This window comes from Thamnophis sirtalis, unplaced genomic scaffold (assembly GCF_051295495.1).
Source record: "Thamnophis sirtalis isolate CommonGarterSnake01/CBP01778 unplaced genomic scaffold, rThaSir2_p1.2 scaffold_2, whole genome shotgun sequence".
Lineage (NCBI taxonomy): Eukaryota > Metazoa > Chordata > Lepidosauria > Squamata > Natricidae > Thamnophis > Thamnophis sirtalis.
In genome coordinates, this window is record NW_028261382.1 from 174,200,246 (window position 1) to 174,219,973 (window position 19,728).

At 41.5% G+C, this 19,728-nt stretch overlaps 1 protein-coding gene across 1 annotated transcript in view; it reads left to right on the plus strand.

The window, feature by feature from the left end:
• SLC22A23 (solute carrier family 22 member 23) overlaps positions 1–16,972 on the plus strand; it is a 101,094-nt gene extending 84,122 nt beyond the window's left edge. The window contains exons 7-10 of the mRNA XM_087707526.1: positions 2,858–3,090; positions 5,392–5,424; positions 7,727–7,850; positions 16,043–16,972. Coding sequence (XP_087563652.1) covers positions 2,858–3,090; positions 5,392–5,424; positions 7,727–7,850; positions 16,043–16,400 — 748 coding nt within the window. The 3' untranslated portion in view covers positions 16,401–16,972. The remainder of the gene's footprint in view (positions 1–2,857; positions 3,091–5,391; positions 5,425–7,726; positions 7,851–16,042) is intronic.
• The last annotated feature ends 2,756 nt before the right edge of the window (positions 16,973–19,728 follow it).

Here is a 19,728-nt window from a genome sequence, read left to right on the forward strand (position 1 = left end):
ACAGGGTACAAATAAGCAAACGAATCATACTAGGAAACAATATCAATATAAATCATAAGGATACAAGCAACAAAGTTAGTCATACAGTCATAAGTGGGAGGAGATGGATGACAGGAACAGTGAGAAGATTAATATTAATAGTAAATTGCAGGTATTAATTCAGGCAGTCACTAGGAGTCATGACTGACTTGAAGATACTCCTCAAAATGAACTGATTTCTTTGTTGCATGATTTTTTTACTTAGCAATATCACTCTGAATGACTGTAACAACAAACAACAATTAAAAACAGGATTGGCAGGTTGATTTGGAGTTGGCAGGTTGATTTTGGAGACAGGTTGCCCCCTGGCATAATATTTTTATGTAAGGCATCTGTTGTGGCTCAGTAGGAGCCTTTGGAGCTGCTATCAGTGAGTGGTTTTAGGATGCTCTCGGGATGCAGGATACTGAGCAGTTGTTGCTCGTTAGGGTCTTCTCCTGCAGATAAAAGACTGATGGTGCCACGCCTTAGTGGCAGAAGTCAACGTTTGTCGTTCGTTTGTTCGTGAGTTCAGTTCCGTTCCTGTTCGCGTTAGTGATTCAAAGAGACACTTGGATAAGTGATTTGCTTTCTGTAAACCTGGTTTGCTGTAAGAGTTTTGTTTTTGCATTTGCTGTGTAACTTTTTGCCAGAGACTTTATCTATGTTTATTTTGGGCTCGCAGCCAGCTTGAGCCGGGACGGATAAAGATATTTCCTTTGAAGTTCTGTCTGGCTGTCGTTTGTGAACGAGCGAAGAGGGGGGTCAGAACAGGCATCTATTTATCTAAATAGTGAGAATAGTAAAAGTTCTTTAGGGCCCATATTAGGAATGATTGTATATGCATGTTCATAGCTTGGTAACTGCAGCATTAAATGTTCTACCCACATGCCTGATGCTGTCTTGGTATCACTCAGTGGTACTGCAAATACAGATTCTTTTTTCAAACATCCATCCGGCTCCTGTAGGAAGTAATTCTTTAACAAAAAATAAATCATCCAAATATTTGTTGCTCTTTTGATCGTGTCAACTGATGCGCTAATCTAATGGAAATTGCTCATTGTGGGAAAGACAAACTGCGCACTACGAAACGAAATAAGATTCTGTGCCATCTAATTGTACATGATTTCTTGCTAGCCTTTAGATTCTGCAGTTCTTTGCTAGAGTAGAAAAATGTCTTTTAGTTTAGTATTGAACAGGGAATTCGTTATTTGAATAGAAAAGAATAGAATAGAATTCTTTATTGGACCAAAACTCTGTTGTTGTTGTTTTAAATTAAAAGCAAGTTTATAGTCCCTCTTGGTTGTGAACATTGGCTTCCAAGATTTTGTCCATGATCGGTGAAATAACATTGAAAAAAGCAGCTCGTTTCTTATGTACAAGTATATTATTTCTTTATTCTGCACTGTCCCTTGTTCTTTCCCTGGCTAAGGAGGAGTACAGAAGATTATGCGAACAATGCAGTTCGTGTTATCTGCCTAGAATAAGCATGTCTTAGAATATTTATAGTTTGATATGAGTTTTCACAGATTTTGATATTTGATACCCGCAGATATTAGACACTAAAGATAAAAAAAGATTCCTACCACAAAGAGAGAGAGAGTCAGACACACAGACAGACAGAGAGAAAGAGGAAGGAAGGAAGGAAGGAAGGAAGGAAGGAAGGAAGGAAGGAAGGAAGGAAGGAAGGAAGGAAGGAAGGAAGGAAGGAAGGAAAAGAGTGAGAGAGAGATGAAAGAAAAAAGAAAAAAGGGACAGAGAGACAAAAGGAAGGAGAGAGAGAGAGAGAGAGAGAGAGAGAGAGAGAAAGAAAACACATGGCCACTCCCACCAGGTCACATGGGCAGCAAGCCACTCCCACAAAGGAGGCCACACCCACAGAGTAGGTTCCAAAAATTTTTGAAACCCACCACTGTACCAGGTGCTACTAATTGCAAATTGCAACTGCTCCGTGCCAAAATTTGCTTAGATTCATGGTGGAACAATAATTTTGCTCAATATAGATATATTGAATAGAATTAGTGTTCCATTATGAATCTATGCAAATCTTTGGGAGTGCATTCATGTGTAGTTTTCTTGTAGCAGGTTGCATAGTTATTGCGGCTGTGTCTTTTTCCACAGGAGAGGAATATAAATTTTGGAACCTGCTCTGTGGGTGTAGCCTCCTTTGTGAGAGTGGCTTGCCAGCCATGTGACCTGGTGGGAGTGGCTTGCTGGCCATGTGTTCTCTCTCTCTCTCTCTCTCTCTCTCTCTCTGTCTTTCCTTCCTTTTGTCTCTCTGTCCCTTTTTTCTTTTTTTCTTTCATCTCTCACTCTTTTTCTTTCTTTTTTCTTTCTTCCTTTCTTCCTTTCTCTCTCTCTCTCTCTCTCTTTCTCTCTCTCTCTCTCTCTCTCTCTCTCTCTGTGTCTGTCTGTCTGTCTGTCTGTGGCAGTGGTGGGTTTCAACAAAGTTTGGAACCTCTTCTGTAGGTGTGGCCTGCTTTCCGGGTCCACTGGTGGAACCTCTTCTAACCGGTTCGGTAGATTTGACGAACCGGTTCTACTGAATAGGTGCGAACTGGCAGGAACCCACCTCTGCCCACGCTCCTCCCCAATCTCCTCACTGTCCAATTACTGCCAGTTCTGCTGACTGCTGGCGGGCCACAACAGGTCCTGACATCCAAGCAACTGGGAGGAATACATTATTTAGGGCCCTTCTCGTCCCCCTACCCGACTTTTAAAAAGGAAACCTATTTCTTTGGGATTGGGCTAAGTCCCACCTGATAATCCTAAATAATCATTTACTGTGCAGTCGTAAAAGGAATGGTTCCTATTATTTGTCTCACGTTGTCTCCCACAGGCTGACTGGATACGGAATACACCACTGCTTTGCAAAGAGTATGATGGGTCATGAAGAAATGATGTCCTTCACCAACAATTTTTATGCAGACTATTACACCATGGCCAGCATCACTCTGGTGTCCTGCCTGGCCATGTGCCCGGTGGTTGGTTTTCTCGGAAGAAGAGGGGGTCTCCTGCTCTTCATGATCCTTACTGCTCTGGCGTCTCTTTTACAACTGGGCCTTCTCAACTGTGAGTGTCGGCATCGAACTGTTGCAAAGTTTAGTGCAGATTCACGGGGCCCTGACTTTACCCACAGGGTTTCCAGTTTATGAGCTGTGGTGGCGCAGTGGTTAGAGTGCAGTACTGCCGGCTACTTCTGTTGACTGCCGGCTGCCTGCAATTTGGCACTTCAAATCTCACCAGGCTCAAGGGTTGACTCAGCCTTCCATCCTTCCGAGGTTGGTAAAATGAGGACCCAGATTGTCGGGGGCAATATGCTGACTCTGTAAACCGCTTAGAGAGGGCTGAAAGCCCCATGAAGCGGTGTATAAGTCTAGGTGCTGTTGCTATATATAAAACTGAACAGGAATTTTTCGGCTTTTAACCCTTACTTAACTCTGCTCGAGTGATCATAAAACGCCAGACTAGATGAGGCACCTCGTTCTCCTGCCTCCTCCTGTAGAGGGAGCTTTTTAGAGGCTTTTTTAAACAGTTAAGCAGAATCATCCATGGTGACTGGCAGCAACTAGCTCAGCCTGACCTCAGCTCTTGCCTTTTTCCTTTTACATTTTTTTTTTCTTTTCAGGATGACAGTGGTGAGGCTCTGCCTCCCCTGACTGCACGTCCCTGTCACATATATAGCCAAATCTTGGGTCTCTGCAAGATTCATTTTCTAGCCTACTCTGTGTCTAGTCTGGGTAAATTCAGAGATTGAGGAGAAAGAAAACATTGGCTGATGACACATTTCCAACTCTGCCAGAACTATCCTGGGATTTACTGATTATGCTACTTTTAATGGAAAGCATCTCAACTCCTGTTGCGTTAATTTGAATTTGGCTGAGAATAGCAGATGCCGAGATCACAAGATCCCACAAGATCCTATTAGCAGGTCATAGTGACTCAGATTCACCTTTAACTTCTACTTTTAATCCAATATCATTTTCCCTAAATTCCTTAAATTCCATAAATTAATGTTGGCCTTGTGTTACTTTAAGTAATGCCTCTGAGATTGTAATGATCAGGTGATTCTGTCCATGCAGATATAATGAAATATGGCATCAGGCATTTAGAAGGCATATTTTAGCAAAAGCTCCATGCGATTTATGCCTACAATCAAACTTTGAACACACCACTTTCAGTTCTTAGCAGATGGATAAGGGTGAATTTTTTTTCTGGATTTGGAAGCCAAGGAGGATTTTAGACATTTCATACATGAAAGGAAGAAGGAAGAGCATTATAGAGTCTCAGCCTGTTGGGGGGACTGGAAACATTTCTTTGGAAAAAGACAGTAACAAATAACTTTCATTCCGTTTCTCAACTGCATGGATGTTATCCGTGAAGATACACAGGTCAAGCTTAAACTTCAAGGAAATGTTATTTCGATTTTAAAATGCTCATCTTCTATGAATCACTAGGATGGACTTGATTTCATATCATATCCCTCTTCATATAAATGCAAACGACAGCAAATCAGCTCTGTAAAATTTTATATCTGGTTATGAGCCGTGGTGGCACAGTGGTTAGAATGCAGTACTACAGACTAGTTCTGCTGACTGCCAGTTGCCAGAAGTTTGGCAGTTCGATTCTCACCAGCTCAAGGTTGATTCAGCCTTCGACCCTTTTGTGGGGAGTAAAATGACCCAGATTGTTGAGGGCAATATGCTGACTGCGGAAACCTCTTAGAGAGGGCTGTATAAAGCACTGTGAAGTGGTTTATAAGTCTTAAGTGCTATTGCAATATTACATAGCAATATGTATATGTTACATATCTGTATATAACATACCTAACGTTGCATAAAATAATATTGAAATAATCCAAAGATGTCTTGAGAAACAGGAAAAGAAGTGGGGATCATGTTTCTTGAACACATTCAAGAAGGATTGAGTCCTAACATTTACAATAACAGGATTTTGTGAGACTCCAGTAAACTTGCCTAAAAATCTTAAAGAGTTTTCTTTTTTTAATACTGAATTTGTTTCTATCTGTATTCTCTCTCTATTTTCCCTACATTATCAATATAAAAGCTTTTGTTGAGCCTTTGCATTAATTCTAAGCCTGGAATCTTCCACTATTACGCAGTTCATTGTTATCATCTCATTAGGATTTTTATTGGGAATTGGAAATTAAAACGGCAAGCCAGGGAAAAAGATGTATTTCCGCTTTATCAAATCATTAAACAACAAATGTGCTGGGGTAGTTAGAGGAGCAATTCTACACTGTAATTTTTTTTTTAAACAACTGCAACTGGATGTATGTTTTTCTTCATATGTTCTTTTTTCTTTTCTTTTTCTGTTTCCCATGTTTTCCTCATCTTATCGTTCGGAATCCAGTGATAGGAAAATACAGTCAACTTCCAGACTCAGGTATCATTTCCAGATCATTTAGAATGTGATTTCATTAATGTTAGTGAACTTTCTTGAGCCTATTGAGCCGAGGGGGCGCAGTGGTTAAATGCAGCACTGCAGGCTACTTCAGCTGACTGCAGTTCTGCAGTTCGGCTGTTCAAATCTCACCGGCTCAAGGTTGACTCAGCCTTCCATCCTTCCGAGGTGGGTGAAATGAGGACCCGGATTGTTGCTGGGGGCAATATGCTGACTCTGTAAACCACTTAGAGAGGGCTGAAAGCCCTATGAAGCGGTATATAAGTCTTATTGCTATTGCTATCTTGGTCTGGGGAAGAGGTGGTATTCAGCAGGTTCTGACAGGTTCTGGAAAACCGGTAGCGGAAATTTTGAGTAATTCAGAGAACCGGTAAATACCACCTCTAACTTGCCCCACCCACATCTATTTTCTACCTCCCAAGTCCCAGCTGATTGGGAGGAAATGGGGATTTTTCAGTAACCTTTCCCGGGAGTGGGTTGGGAATGGAGATTTTACAGTATTCTTCCCCTGCCATGCCCATCAAGCCACACCCACCAAGCCACACCCACAGAAATGGTAGTAAAAAAAATGTGAATCCCACCACTGGTCTGGGGGTACATTATAGAGCCGAGGTGGCGCAGTGGTTAGAGTGCAGTACTGCAGGCCACTTCAGCTGACTGCTATCTGCAGTTCGGCGGTTCAAATCTCACCGGCTCAAGGTTGACTCAGCCTTCCATCCTTCCGAGGTGGGTCAAATGAGGACCCAGACTGTGGGGGCGATATGCTGACTCTGTAAACCGCTTAGAGAGGGCTGAAAGCCCTATCAAGTGGTATATAAGTCTAACTGCTATTTCAATCCTTTTAAGCACAATTAGCTATTTTTGAAGAAATACTATTTCATCCATTTAATATCTATTGTTATTGTATTTTAACGTCCCCAACAAGCATGTTTTTAAATCAGGAGTGAACAGGCATAAATCTTATTGGTCAAGGCCACACATCCCCAAAGCTTCCACAAAATTTCAGGTTAACAAAACAGAGGAAAGCATCAGACATATGGGGAATAACTACAATATCTGTAATATCAATGTGACTTTTTTTTTAATCAAATGTAAATTGAAATGAATCAAGTTTAGACTTTGCCCTAGCTGAGTCTCCTTTTTGGAGGACATCCCTGGGCAGCCCGGCCTCCTAAATTTGGACAGCCTTGATTTTAATGGTATGGGAATATCTATTCCTTGAGCCCAAAGGTGTATTTTACCTGCATGGGTAACTATGTCCTGTTTTTTTTCTCTCTTTTAGACTAATTATAATTACATAGGAATTGGAGGTCATTTTTCTTTTCAATGCCATGCAAGATAAAGGCAGGTTTATCTCTCCATACTTCAGATAAGAGAGAGATAAAAGAGCCAATTTGGTGCTGGCCTAGAAACCAGAACACTGTGAGTTCTAGTCCTGCCTTAGATATGAACCCAACTGGGTGACCTTGGGCCAGTCATACCTTCTCAAGTCTGGGAAGAAGGCAGTAGCAAGCCACTTCCAAAACCTTGCCAAGAAAACTACAGCCATTTCTAACCTTCAATTAAGCTTATCTTCCACCAAATTATTAAGTCCAAACAAACCGCTTATTCCAATTATTCCTCTTGTAACTCGTTAATAAATCAATGCTCTTTTAGAGCGATCTTAAGCTCTGTAGTTTGTTTGTTAATTTACGATTCAGCCCCGCCTTCAAGACTCCGGTGCCATTTTATCTTCTGTCTCGTTAGTTTTAATAGAAGGAATTTTTTTTAAAAAAAAACGAGCTAAAGTTTAAATGTACCTACAGTTGTAGATTCTCCGGTATTTGCTCTGCCTGCTTTTTTGCTCAGAAGTAAATCAAACATTGTGCAGGGGCGGTCGTGAGCCTTGGTTTCTGCTATAAAGCAGAATGAGTCCTGGACGCGGAGTGTACCAAGCTGCAGGGTGGCTCACACCTTCCACACTCCAGAATTATCTCCTGGGGGGGGCGTTAATGGAGCTCTTTCCAAGCTCAGCAGCTCTCCCCCTTCCTCTTCACCCGAGGAAAGGGTTATCAATCTGTCAGACGGCGGATGTACGCTGTCCAAACAGTGTAACACGATCTCGGGGCTGGAGCTTCTCAGTAGAGCCGTTCTTCAGGCTGCACGGAGCCACTCTTCATGACAGTCTCCTAAATGTGTACATGGGCCAACTGTTGTAGTTGGTAGAGGGGCACGTTAAACAAGGGGGAGCTGTCAGTCCTTGAGAGAGAGAATGCGAATGACGTATTTGCATGTTTCTAAACAGGTATGAGTGACACCGTAAAGGACAAATTTTCCATTACGTTTTCCATCGTGGGGATGTTCTCATCGCACGCAGTTGGAAGCCTGAGTGTATTCTTCTGCGCAGAGATCACCCCAACTGTAATAAGGTATTTAAATAAGAGTTCATTCTAGGAACAGAAGATGTTTTGAAGTTCCATCCTTACGTATAGACATTGATCCTCTGATCAACTAGTTTTAGGATTAGACATTTTGGGGGCAAACTTCCAAAAACTAGTAAGGACATTGTTTTGTTTTGTTGTTTTGCATACCACTAGTGATTAGTCCATACAGTGGCTTTGATCCTTAAAGCTAATGAAAGGAAAACGGACTTGGTGTGTACTAGGGACTGTGGGTAGCCAAAGAACTGAGGCGGAGACGGGAATAAAGGCTAACAAATTTTATTCCCTAACAAATACAGGCTAACATTCAGAACCGGCTTTTAGACAGGAATGCGTGCTGCTCATTTGGACAGCTCCCTTTTTATACTGGAGCTGTCAAACGACCAGCCAATCAGGTGTCGAGTGCTTCCCGCTCAAATTGAATTGAATTGAATTGAATTGAATTTATTGCACTTATATGCCGCCCTTTTCCCCAAAGGGGACTCAGGGCAGCTCACAATCCAAGTCAGGGAAGGGGATACAGATAAGGGATAAAAAAAAAAGACGGACAAAACAATACACAATTTAAAAACACACAACAACCATACCATTCAAGGCGGGGGGCAACAGCTCTTTAGCCCCAGGCCTGTCGGAACAGCCAGGTTTTAAGGGCTTTGCGGAAGGCCTGGAGGGTGGTGAGGGTTCGAATCTCCACGGGGAGCTCGTTCCAGAGGGTCGGAGCAGCCACAGAAAAGGCCCTCCTCCGGGTAGTCGCCAGTCGGCATTGGCCGGCGGATGGAATTCGGAGGAGGCCTAATCTGTGGGATCTAATCGGTCTGTACAAATACTTTATTTTAGCGCATGCTCAGAACGTGACAGGACTACTGTGTGCTAAATTGGAAATGATTGTGGTTATTCTTCAGTTGCCCTCTCCGTTTCTCTTTTATTTCTTTTTAACCTATATTCCAGTCGGTGTAAATAGTTTTCCTAGTGTCTCTTTGAGCCTCATAAAATGATTTGAGCTTGGGGAATATCAAAGGTTTCAGTTATCAATGAATGAGCAGGCTTAATAAAAATTATTCAGGGAGCCTTTTAGTTTTAATGGAAATATTAATCTGTCTCTCCTTAAACCTTCTCTTCTAGTCCAATCAAAAGTCTTGTTTTTAAGGGATTATCACAACCGTACACTTTTCAAAAGGTCTTCTGAATGCCATAGTGTTCTTCAGAACTTTGGCAAACCAAACATTTGGCATGCTCAGTTGACTCCTTATTGTTCTTTTTACCTGGTTCTTTTATTGTTTACACTTTTGTGGCCAACCATTACAGGATTTGATTTGATTTGATTTATTGCATTTCTATGCCACCCTATTCCCAGAGGGACTCAGGGTGGCTCACAAACCAAAATAGGGGCAGGGGGAATACAAACAAGAGAAAAACAACAGACAAACAACTACAACAATTTAAAAACAATCAACAACCACACAATTCGAGCGGGGACAGGAATTCGTCAGCCCCAGGCCTGTCGGAACAACCAGGTTTTAAGGGCTTTGCGGAAAGCCTGAAGGGTGGTGAGGGTCCGGATCTCCACGGGGAGCTCGTTCCAGAGGGCCGGAGCAGCCACAGAGAAGGCCCTCCTCCGGGTGGTAGCCAATCGGCATTGGCCGGTAGATGGAATTCAGAGGAGGCCTAGTCTGTGGGATCTAATAGGTCTGTTGGAGGTAATTGGCAGCAGGAGTGTGCACATAAGAAGCAATATGTACACTTTTAATCAATTCATAATGTTGAGGTCAAATTGTTGCATACATTGTCCTAATATTCTCTTATCAGTACATTTTAAAATAAAATAAAAAACTCCCTCTCACCATCATGTGATTTGAAGAGTCATGGTGTTGCTGCAAGGGGAAAGGGGTGAGGCATTGTTTCCTGGAGGGCCATGTGATGGCTTGAGCTCCTTAGACAAAAAGATAATGATTTTTGTATAAAATAAAGGTGGATTTCATAATTTTCTTGCTAATGGTTGAAGGCTCTGTCCAGATTTTTGTGGCAGCTGCAAGGTGTTTTGTGACTACTAGTGGTGGGTTTCAAAAATTGTTCGAACCTACTCTGTGGGTGTGGCCTCCATTGTGGGAGTGGCTTGCAGCCCATGTGACCGGATGGGAGTGGCTTGCTGCCCATGTAACCAGATATGAAGATGCCGACGACACTTGTCAGAACCACCTTAAATTACCTCTCACACAGCACTGGCATGCATAAGAATAGGATGTAAACTTGTTTTTTTAAAGGCATCTTTGGTTTGCGTTAAAACAACTTCAACACAAGCAATGTTCTGATTGCACCACAAACGCAGTAGCCATCCTTTCACAGAGGCACTGAGTTTTATAAATATGAGCATGATAGTGTAGAATAATCATATCCAAGGACCAGTGGTGGGTTTCAAAAAATTTTGGTTCGGTGGATTTGACGAACCGGTTCTACCGAATAGGTGCGAACTGGTAGGAACCCACCTCTGGTGACTACCATCAGCTATGGTGAGATCTTGCATCGTCCAGTGGTTATAATCTGCAGAGGAAGCTTCACTGAAGGAGATCCAATGTGGTGTAGTGGTTGAGGGGCTGACTAGACTTGGAGAGAGACCCAGGACCTTGTCACCCCATATGCCTGTAAGCCATCTGGGTGACATTGGACCAGTTAGGCCTATGATAGTTCACTATGGCCAACTTGCCATGGCCAACTCGTTGTTGGACAACTTGCTGAGGGACAAGAGTTACACTAATATCGTAGAAATAGTGGAATAGAAGCATTAAAGGAAGGATGCCAAACAAGGGACAAAATTGAATGTGAATGAGAAAAAATAAAATAATTTTTAAAATTATTTTAAATAATTAAGTTGGATTGTTGAAATGTCCTGCAGTGAATTGTCCCATATCAAGTTGGCCATGGCAAGTTATCCATGGTGAGTTGGCCTTGATGAATTGACCATGACAAGTTGTCCCATTCGGGGACCAATCATCCTTCTCAGTATATTTATCCCTCCAGATATCTTTGACTGGATTTAGCACTTTTGACTATCAGATCTTTCCCAAAAAGATCTGAGAGACCACCTCCTGCCAATTACCTCCCTAAGACCGATTCAATCGCACAGACTTGGCCTTCTCCGGATTCCATCTGCCAGCCAATGCCGGCTGGCGACCCCCCGGGGGAGGGCCTTCTCTGTTGCAGCTCCGGCCCTCTGGAACGACCTCCTGGCTGAGATCCGGACCCTTACTACCCTCCTGGCCTTCCGTAAAGCTGCTAAGTCCTGGCTGTCCCGGCAGGCCTGAGGCTGTTGAACTTTAATTGTGAATGTTGTTGCTTTTTAAATTTTGTATTTTCTTATTTATCCCCCTTCCCTTTTTATTGTAAGCCGCCCGGAGCCCTTCGGGAGTGGGCGGCCTACAAGACCAATAAAACAAACAAACAAAAATTTAGGATGGTTAAAGAAATAGTAATGTATGCATTGCTCAAAGTAGTACCAGTGCTCCTGCTAATACCGGTACTATTATTGTTGTCGTTTGTCAGCCCAATGTTCAGACTGGATTTGACATTTTTATCCATCTATCAAGTCTTTTCCAGGGACCCAGGATAGGCAAATGTGGGTGTGTTAAAGGTATCATCACAGAATGTAAGCTGTTCCAATGCCTTTAACACATGTATTATTGCTGTTATTTTGCCCGCAGCAAATGAGATATTGGCAATTATATTAGACTTTGCATCTGTGTTGCTATCATAAACACTGTTGTCATGGAGCACTGTAAATATTAGTGAGATGGTGTATATACAATTTTTGCATAATGTTATTATATAACTTTGGAGTAAATCAAATTAATATTGGAAGAGAGAGGATTAAGCTTCCCTTAGCTCTGCTGATAAAAGGGAAAATGTGAAGGGCACAAAATATTAAATTACTTTCTTGCTAAAATTATTAGGAAAATATTTTTAGGTTTATTTGGTATATAAACCCAGTTTGATTTTCACGAACGACGTAACTCAACTTGAAGTAATGTAAAATATTTTTAATACCCTATCCTTTACAACGAATAAGCATTGTTAAAATTGTGTTTCTGAGTGTTGATTTTTCCTGTTAATTCCCCTCAGCTGTATAATTCACTGGCTCTAAATTTGATGAATATAAGTTCATAAAAACATTTTTAAACTTTCAAATATATATATAAGATATTGACTAGAGGGGCAATTAATGATATTTATTAAAACTTGTGTTGTTACAAGAAAGGGTCTATTGTGAACGACTTCAAACTGAAGTATAAAAAGAAGTGAAGATCTTTTGATACAGTCGCATTCATTCAATTAGATCAGAAGTGTTCTCCTTTATGGCTTGTGGACTTCAATTCCCAGCATTCATGAGTCAAATGGCTGACTTAGGAATTCTGGGAGTTGAAGTCCAGAAGTCATAAAGGAGCCATGATTCCCCATCCCTGAGATAGATGCCGATCCCTTAATTCTGGTTGCTTTTTCCAGCTTCTAGCTGCTAAGCAGTTAAACATCTCTGAAGAATCCTAATTCCACATTATAAGGGATTGAAAATAGATATGCGTTCAAACCAGGGGTGGGTTTCTTCCGGTTCACACTGGTACGCCAAAACCGGTTTGTGAAATTTAGCATACCTTTTGGAACGTGTTCGGAAGGAAGGAAGGAAGGAAGGAAGGAAGGAAGGAAGGAAGGAAGGAAGGAAGGAAAGGGGAGAGATACACACAGGAAAGGAAGAGATACACACAAGAAAGGAAGGAAGGAATGGAGGGAGTGTGAGAGAAAAAAGAGAGAGACAAAGATAGAAAGAGAAAGAAAAAAGAAAGAAACAGGAAATGGGAAAGAAAGAAAGAAAGAAAGAAAGAAAGAAAGAAACTAAGAAAGAAAGAAAGAAAGAAACTAAGAAAGAAAGAAAGAAAGAAGGGAGAGAGACAAAAGGAAGGAAGGAAAGAAAGAGTGAGAGAGAGAGAGAAAGAAAAAGAAAGAGAACTTATGATCACAATTGAGCCCAAAATTTTAGTTGCTAAGCAAGAGCATTGTTAAGTGAGTTTCACCACATTTTCCAAGTTAGCCACACCCACCCGGTCACACGCCCGCCAAGCCACACCCACCCAGTCACATGACCACCAAGCCACTCCCACAAAACAGGCCACACCTACAGAATAGGTTCTAAAAAATTTGAAACCCACCACTGGTTCAAACACTTAGCAAAGTGAACACCCTAAATCTCCTGTAGTATTTTTTTAGTGTGGAATAACTGTGTATTTTGGTTACTGAAAGCAGAATTCTTTTTAATAGAATATTTATGAGGAAAGAAAAAGGTTCAGTGAAGGTCCAGGTGCTAAGAAGCTGGGCCTTTCCCATTTGAAACATTTCTCAATCTCTTTGCCCAGATCGGAATCTGGGCAAAAGGAACAAAATGGAAATTGTCTCAGCTAAAGAGCCTGTTCTTCTTAGCTTCACTGAAAGAACTTGCCTCATTGTTTCAACGAAGCTTATCAGTATGTGATGTGATAAGGACTGTGCTTTTCATCTGGCTTGCTGATTTGGGTGGAGAGAGTGATTGTTCAAGGTCATCCAGCTGGCTTCTGTCCTAGGGGAGGACCAGAACTTGGCTCTCCCTATTTCTAGTCAAGCATCTTTAGCACTATACCACATTTTCTCTCTTTATTCGGATAGAAAAACCGGGATTTCTTTTGCCCTTTATTTTATTACTTGGGCAAAGAGGGACAAGCAGAAAAATCAAAGGAAGCTGAGAAAGAGAATCATTCTCAAGTAATTTCAGAGAGTGAGAGAGATAGCACCCAGAATGTGTGAGAGAATAATTCCTGAAATTATTTGGGAGTGATTCTCATCCATATTCCATATCCCATTGAAGCATATGTATATATTCCATGAAAGTTTAGGAGCAGCTTTTGGAAACTCCCTAAAGTGTGAATATCTAAATAAAAACATTTTTCACCAAAAAAGCCTATTGTAGAATCCCGACAGAGCCAATATATTTGTAGAGATTCTTGATTTTAAGCACTACTAGGAAACAAGAGATAATAAATTCCGCAGACTGAATTTTAGGAGATGAAACAGTGTGATCACTTGATCTCGAGAGGATTGTTACAGAGAGATAAAAGAAAGATGGAGAAAGGGGCAGATACATTTATTTGGTGTCTTCCTTCCTTAAAAAAAAAAACTTTGGAGGCTGACCTTAGATAAAAGATAAGTAAATGTAGACACAACAAAATTCATGGATAGTATGGAAAATGTGGATAGAAATTGTTCTGTTTCCCACTGTTTGATCAAAGAATGATTTCATTCTGATATAATGCGTTGAATCCCAAGAGGCACACTTAGAAAATATTTTTTTTTAGAAATCAGTGTCATTAAAGCCTCTATCATTGTGTATTTGTTATATTTGGATCCAGGCCAGAATTGTCATTGTTCTACACATTCATGTGTACTTAATTCATTAGCTAAAAGAAACATTTTTCAAAAACGATAGCTCCTGAAGGACTTCCAAATTTATAGTGGATATAAAATGTGACAGTGAAAAGGGAGCAGACAGAAGTCTGTCATCAGTATATCTTTTTCAGTAACCCGGCTCCCTGTTTTTATATTTCTTATAAAATAAATTTGAGGAAAGGTTGCTCTCTAGCGATAACACAAAGAATTACGTGTTCCAAGTTTCTGTTTTTCGTAGGATAGAAAACAAAGGCTGAACAGTGGAAGAGAAGAAGAGTTAATGCTTGCTCCAATCTCAATTTCTTGTACATTGCAGATCAATTCTGCTGAAGCCCATATCATATCTATTCTAGAAAATGATGAATGTCTATTTGAATAAAAAGTGTATTGTTTTAAGGTATCCTATTAGTTTTAATAACATATTTTACCTATTTTGGGATTGTACTTGATGATAAATGCAGATTTAAAGCAGACAGCGGAACACCTCATTGTGACATCTCCTCATTTCTGCTGATTATTGTTAGAACCGAGTGGTGAAGTAATTTTCATCTACTGTATACGCAACTGTTCGGTTTTATCTCAGCAACAGGGCTGGCACAATAAAACTTTATTGAGTAAAATATTCATTTGATTTCTGAAAATAATTCTTGAAAGAAACACAACTCTTGCTGCTGTCCATAATTGTCACTTATTGTCACTTATTAACCAATCAGCTACTCCTTTTGCTTTTATAATCCATGCCAACCTTGGCAGAAGGAGACCAACAAGTGAACATAAGTCCTCAGGCTTGGCCATGGTCCATCTTTGGTTCTCTCATGTACTGTGTAACCAAATATTTTAAAAAGTCAATAGTAAGTGGCCAAGTTTCTTGGCTTCTATTGGGGTCAAGGCAGAGGTGGGGGTTCCTGCCAGTTCGCACCTATTCGGTAGAACCGGTTCGTCAAATCTACTGAACCGGTTAGAAGAGGTTCCACCAGTGGACCTGGAAAGCAGGCCACACCTACAGAAGAGGTTCCAAAAAATTTTGAAACCCACCACTGCCACACACACACACACACAGAGACAGACTGACAGAGAGAGAGAGAGAGAGAGAAAGAAAGGAAGAAATAAATAAAGAAAAAAAAGAAAAAAGAAAGAAAAAGAGTGAGAGAGAGATGAAAGAAAAAAAGAAAAGGGACAGAGAGACAAAAGGAAGGAGAGAGAGAGAGAGAGAGAGAGAGAACACATGGCCGACAAGCCACTCCCACCAGGTCACATGGCCAGCAAGCCACTCCCACCAGGTCACATGGCCGGCAAGCCACTCCCACAAAGGAGGCCACACCCACAGAGTAGGTTCCAAAAAAAATTGAAACCCACCACTGGGTCAAGGATATCATTGGGTGATTTATAATATTCTGGGCTAGATGCTGGAAAAATGCTTTGGGACGACTAGTTGCCATCATTATTATAATTCAGTTAAGTAATTAAAGGGTTCTTTTCCATGGGCATTCCTCTTATACTTTTATTGCAATCCTTCCAACGATTGCAAATTGTGTTGAGTTTTTTAGCGTTAAAAACATTTTTATATATTTGGCGTTAAACAAAAGTATTAGATAAAGTAACCGAGAGATGAGGAGGGGCCTGAAGCATGAAAACAGATGCTCAAGTGCAGCTATTCTAATGTTGTTACCGTATTGCATGGACAGTTGCCCTATACTGAAGAACTATGCTTCCTTCCGCAGGGGTGGTGGCCTTGGCCTCGTCCTGGCTAGCGCAGGTTTTGGGATGCTGACGGCACCCATCATGGAACTTCACAACCAGAAAGGCTACTTCCTCCACCATGTGATTTTTGCCTGTTGTACCCTCATCTGCATCATCTGCATTCTCCTCTTGCCAGAGAGCAAAAACCAGAACCTGCCGGAGAACATTCCAGATGGTGAACATTACACCCGGCAGCCTCTCATACCGCATAAGAAGGGGGAGCAGCCCCTGCTGCTCACGAACTCTGAACTTAAAGATTACTCCGGCCTCCATGATTCGGCAACCGTGAATGATGGGGTGACCGAGATCGTCACTGCCAACGGGATGAAAGCAATGTAGGAGGAGGAGGAGCATTGAGTTGTGGGTTTGCTTCTCGTCCAAGATTTACAAACCATTGAGAAGAAGGGATGGATACACAGGGAAATTAAGACTCTGCTGCTAAAGCCACTTCTAGAAATCTGTGATGGGGATACAAATTGCTTTGAGGCACAGTAATGTGGGGGGAAATGCATCTTTAGAAAAACTGGCTGGAGATCACTGTCCATTTTTTTTTTCCCCTGCCACGAAATAGTTCTATTTATTTTGTCGATTTTCCCCATGAAAGCACTTTATTCTGTTCTTCTTCTCTTGTTGACCATAAACATGAAGCCATGTTACTCTCAAGAAAAGCAGCCATTCCAAGAAAGAAATCATGAGGCGGTATATGGTTTTGGTTTCATTTTATTGTTTATTTTTTGTGTGTTTTTTTTCTAGGGGTATGAGGCATCTCTTGCTGCAACAATGAATTTGTTGGCGACTGGCGTTTTGAGTCATCTTTTTTTTCCCCCCTTGATCTCTCCAGATAATTAATATTTCCTCCTTCCAACCTCCTAGTCCTAGCTACTGTGAAAGTGTGTGCCCATAAAACTAAATTCCAACTGCGTTTCAAGGGTTCCACCACAAATGCGCGAACGAAAAAAAGGCGCCTGACTAAACCGCGGTGACAAAACCGCGCCGACAAAACCGTGCGACGAATGAGCGACGAATGAGCCCTGAAGCGCGCCGACAACAGCGCGCCGACAGAAGCACGCTGTAACCTAACCCTAAACCTAACCCTAACCCTAACCCTAAACCTAAACCTAACCCTAAACCTAACCCTAAACCTAACCCTAAACCTAACCCTAAACCTTACCTTAACTTAAATCGCGCTTCTGTCGGCGTGCTGTTGTCGGCGCGCTTTTGACATCGCGGTTTTAGCAGCGCGGTTTTGTCGGCGCGCTTATGACGTTCGCGCTTTTGTCGGGTCACGCATTTCAAGTAGCAGGAAAAAAAAGTTTGGATCAGAAGCCCTGGGGTATTTTTAACAGCTCTTAATTTAGAAGTTGAGGAATCCGCGTGTAAATTGCTATTTACAGTAAAAATAAAAAACACTGCACAAGGAGGTAATTTTTTTTTTTCAAGAAGAGGTTAAACGGATAGGGTTTTTAAGTGGGAAAGATTTTCACTGCTATCCTTTCAAGTGTCTGCTAATTAAGAACAGGAAGCCATTTCAAAACGCCCTCCTTGATAATAAACACTATCAAGAATTGTTCTTTAACTTCAAAAGGAAGAGGTAATGCTTTTTAGAAAATTACCTCCAACCTGAAAAGGGGGATAAATGATTGCAAAATAGTTACTGGTTGTCCCAGAAGCCATGGGCTGAAATTCTAGGCAGCCTCATCATCATCATCCTTGTTCTAAGGAATGCTTGATTCTGATGGATAAGTGCAATGACTTAAAGATCAAGTTTAGGGGGGGGGGGAAATATAGGAGAAAGAGCCGAGGTGGTGCAGTGGTTAAATGCAGCACTGCAGGCTACTTCAGCTGACTGTTATCTGCAGTTCGGCTGTTCAAATCTCACCGGCTCAGGGTTGACTCAGCCTTCCATCCTTCCGAGGTGGGTAAAATGAGGACCCGGATTGTTACGGGCAATATGCTGACTCTGTAAACCGCTTAGAGAAGGCTGAAAGCCCTATGAAGCGGTATATAAGTCTAGCTGCTATTGCTATAATGGGAAGCAACTGGTTGAAAAGGCCCCTTTAAGAAGATTTTGGTGCACCCTCGATGTGACATCCGAAGTAATTGGCATCTATTGCCAACCAGCTGCCCTTTTTACTATTGAAACCTTTCAAAATGGCCGCCATAAGTGCACCAACACAAACTCCAAAGTGCTCTTGTAGGATTCTTCATTTTTTTTTTAAACCCTACAATAAATAAAAGCCGAGACCCCCTATGATCACTGGGGGCTGAAAATAGATCCTTAACTCCCTGGTCCTAAGTAAACCTGAAGGTAAAACTGCTGTTGAAACTCAGCTGCTTCTGCCTCAGCTGCGTTGAAGAGCAGGAAGCTCATGGAAACACATCGTCTCTTCCTTCCTCTTCCCCACAGATTCATCCGTAGTATCTGCTGGCAATTTAAATCTCCTGCTCTTGCTCAATCCTTGGCTGTCTCAGCAATCCTTCTTAGGCAAGAGTCCCTCAGAGTCAGCTTCACGCAAGAAGATCTGAACTTGTGGCTAGTTAAAACTATCCCTACTCCCTTTTTTTTAAACGAACATCACCATCATGAGATTGATGTCCCGTTTAAATCAACGCAGCAGCCAGTGCGGTGATGTGTAAGAGCTCTTCACGTGGTGGTCATTTTGTTTGATGTATATTTTGCATTTGTGGGTAAAGTGTTAAGGACCCACTTTTTGTGCAACTTTCCTTGTTATGCCCCTTCCTTCCTTCCTTCCTTCCTTCCTTCCTTCCTTCCTTCCTTTCTTTCCGTATATTGTCTGTTGACTTCTCTGTGTATCTTCTTACTTCTGTTTTGTGTAGATCAGAGGTGGGGGAAAAACAACTTGTTTTTCCAGCCTTTTTCACTATTATTTTTTTGCACACTCTAGTAAACTGTCCGGTTTTAACATGACCACCCCTCCCTCCATTTATCTCTTCGACATCACATTCAAAAAAAAAAATAAGGCCCTTTGAATTGTGCAGTATTCATGTGCCAAATTCGTGTGACGCCTTTTGCCTTTTATATGATGCTTGTTATTAAGTGATACATCAGGAACAGCAAGTTTCTAGTATAGAGTTATTTTTCAGTGGAGTGGGGGCCTTGTGTTTTTTTCTTCGTGGGAGGGGGATTTATTATTGACATCCAGGCTCCAAGTAAGACAACAGAGCACTTTTGCAGTCTGTACGCTGTGGAGTAGCTTTTTTTAAACTCCCCACTCCTGTACATATAGTCTTTATAAACAACCATGCAGTAATATAGGGAATTGATTGCATTTTGCCATGGTTCAAAGTCCCCGTTGTGTTCATTCCTACAGTCCTCACCACTTTCTGATGTGACGCTCCTTAACTTTACAAACAAGCGGAGAAAGAGAGCAAATGGTTGGAGATTGTATATTTGTAAGATGAGAGAGGAGCTCTTGGTGATTTTTTTTTTTTTAAGATTTGTTTTTAAAGATGTGCTTTTTATTATTTTGGTCTGAATCCGGTATTTGGAATTAATGTGTCGTTATTCGTGCCCAACTTTCCTTGCAATTTGCCTCACGGAAGACTGTCAGTCGGGAGTCCTCACGGCGTTTTTGTTGAAGGCAGTTTTGTAGAACGTGTTTCTAATAAATTATGTTGCACGCCTAAATTTAAATTATTTTTGGAT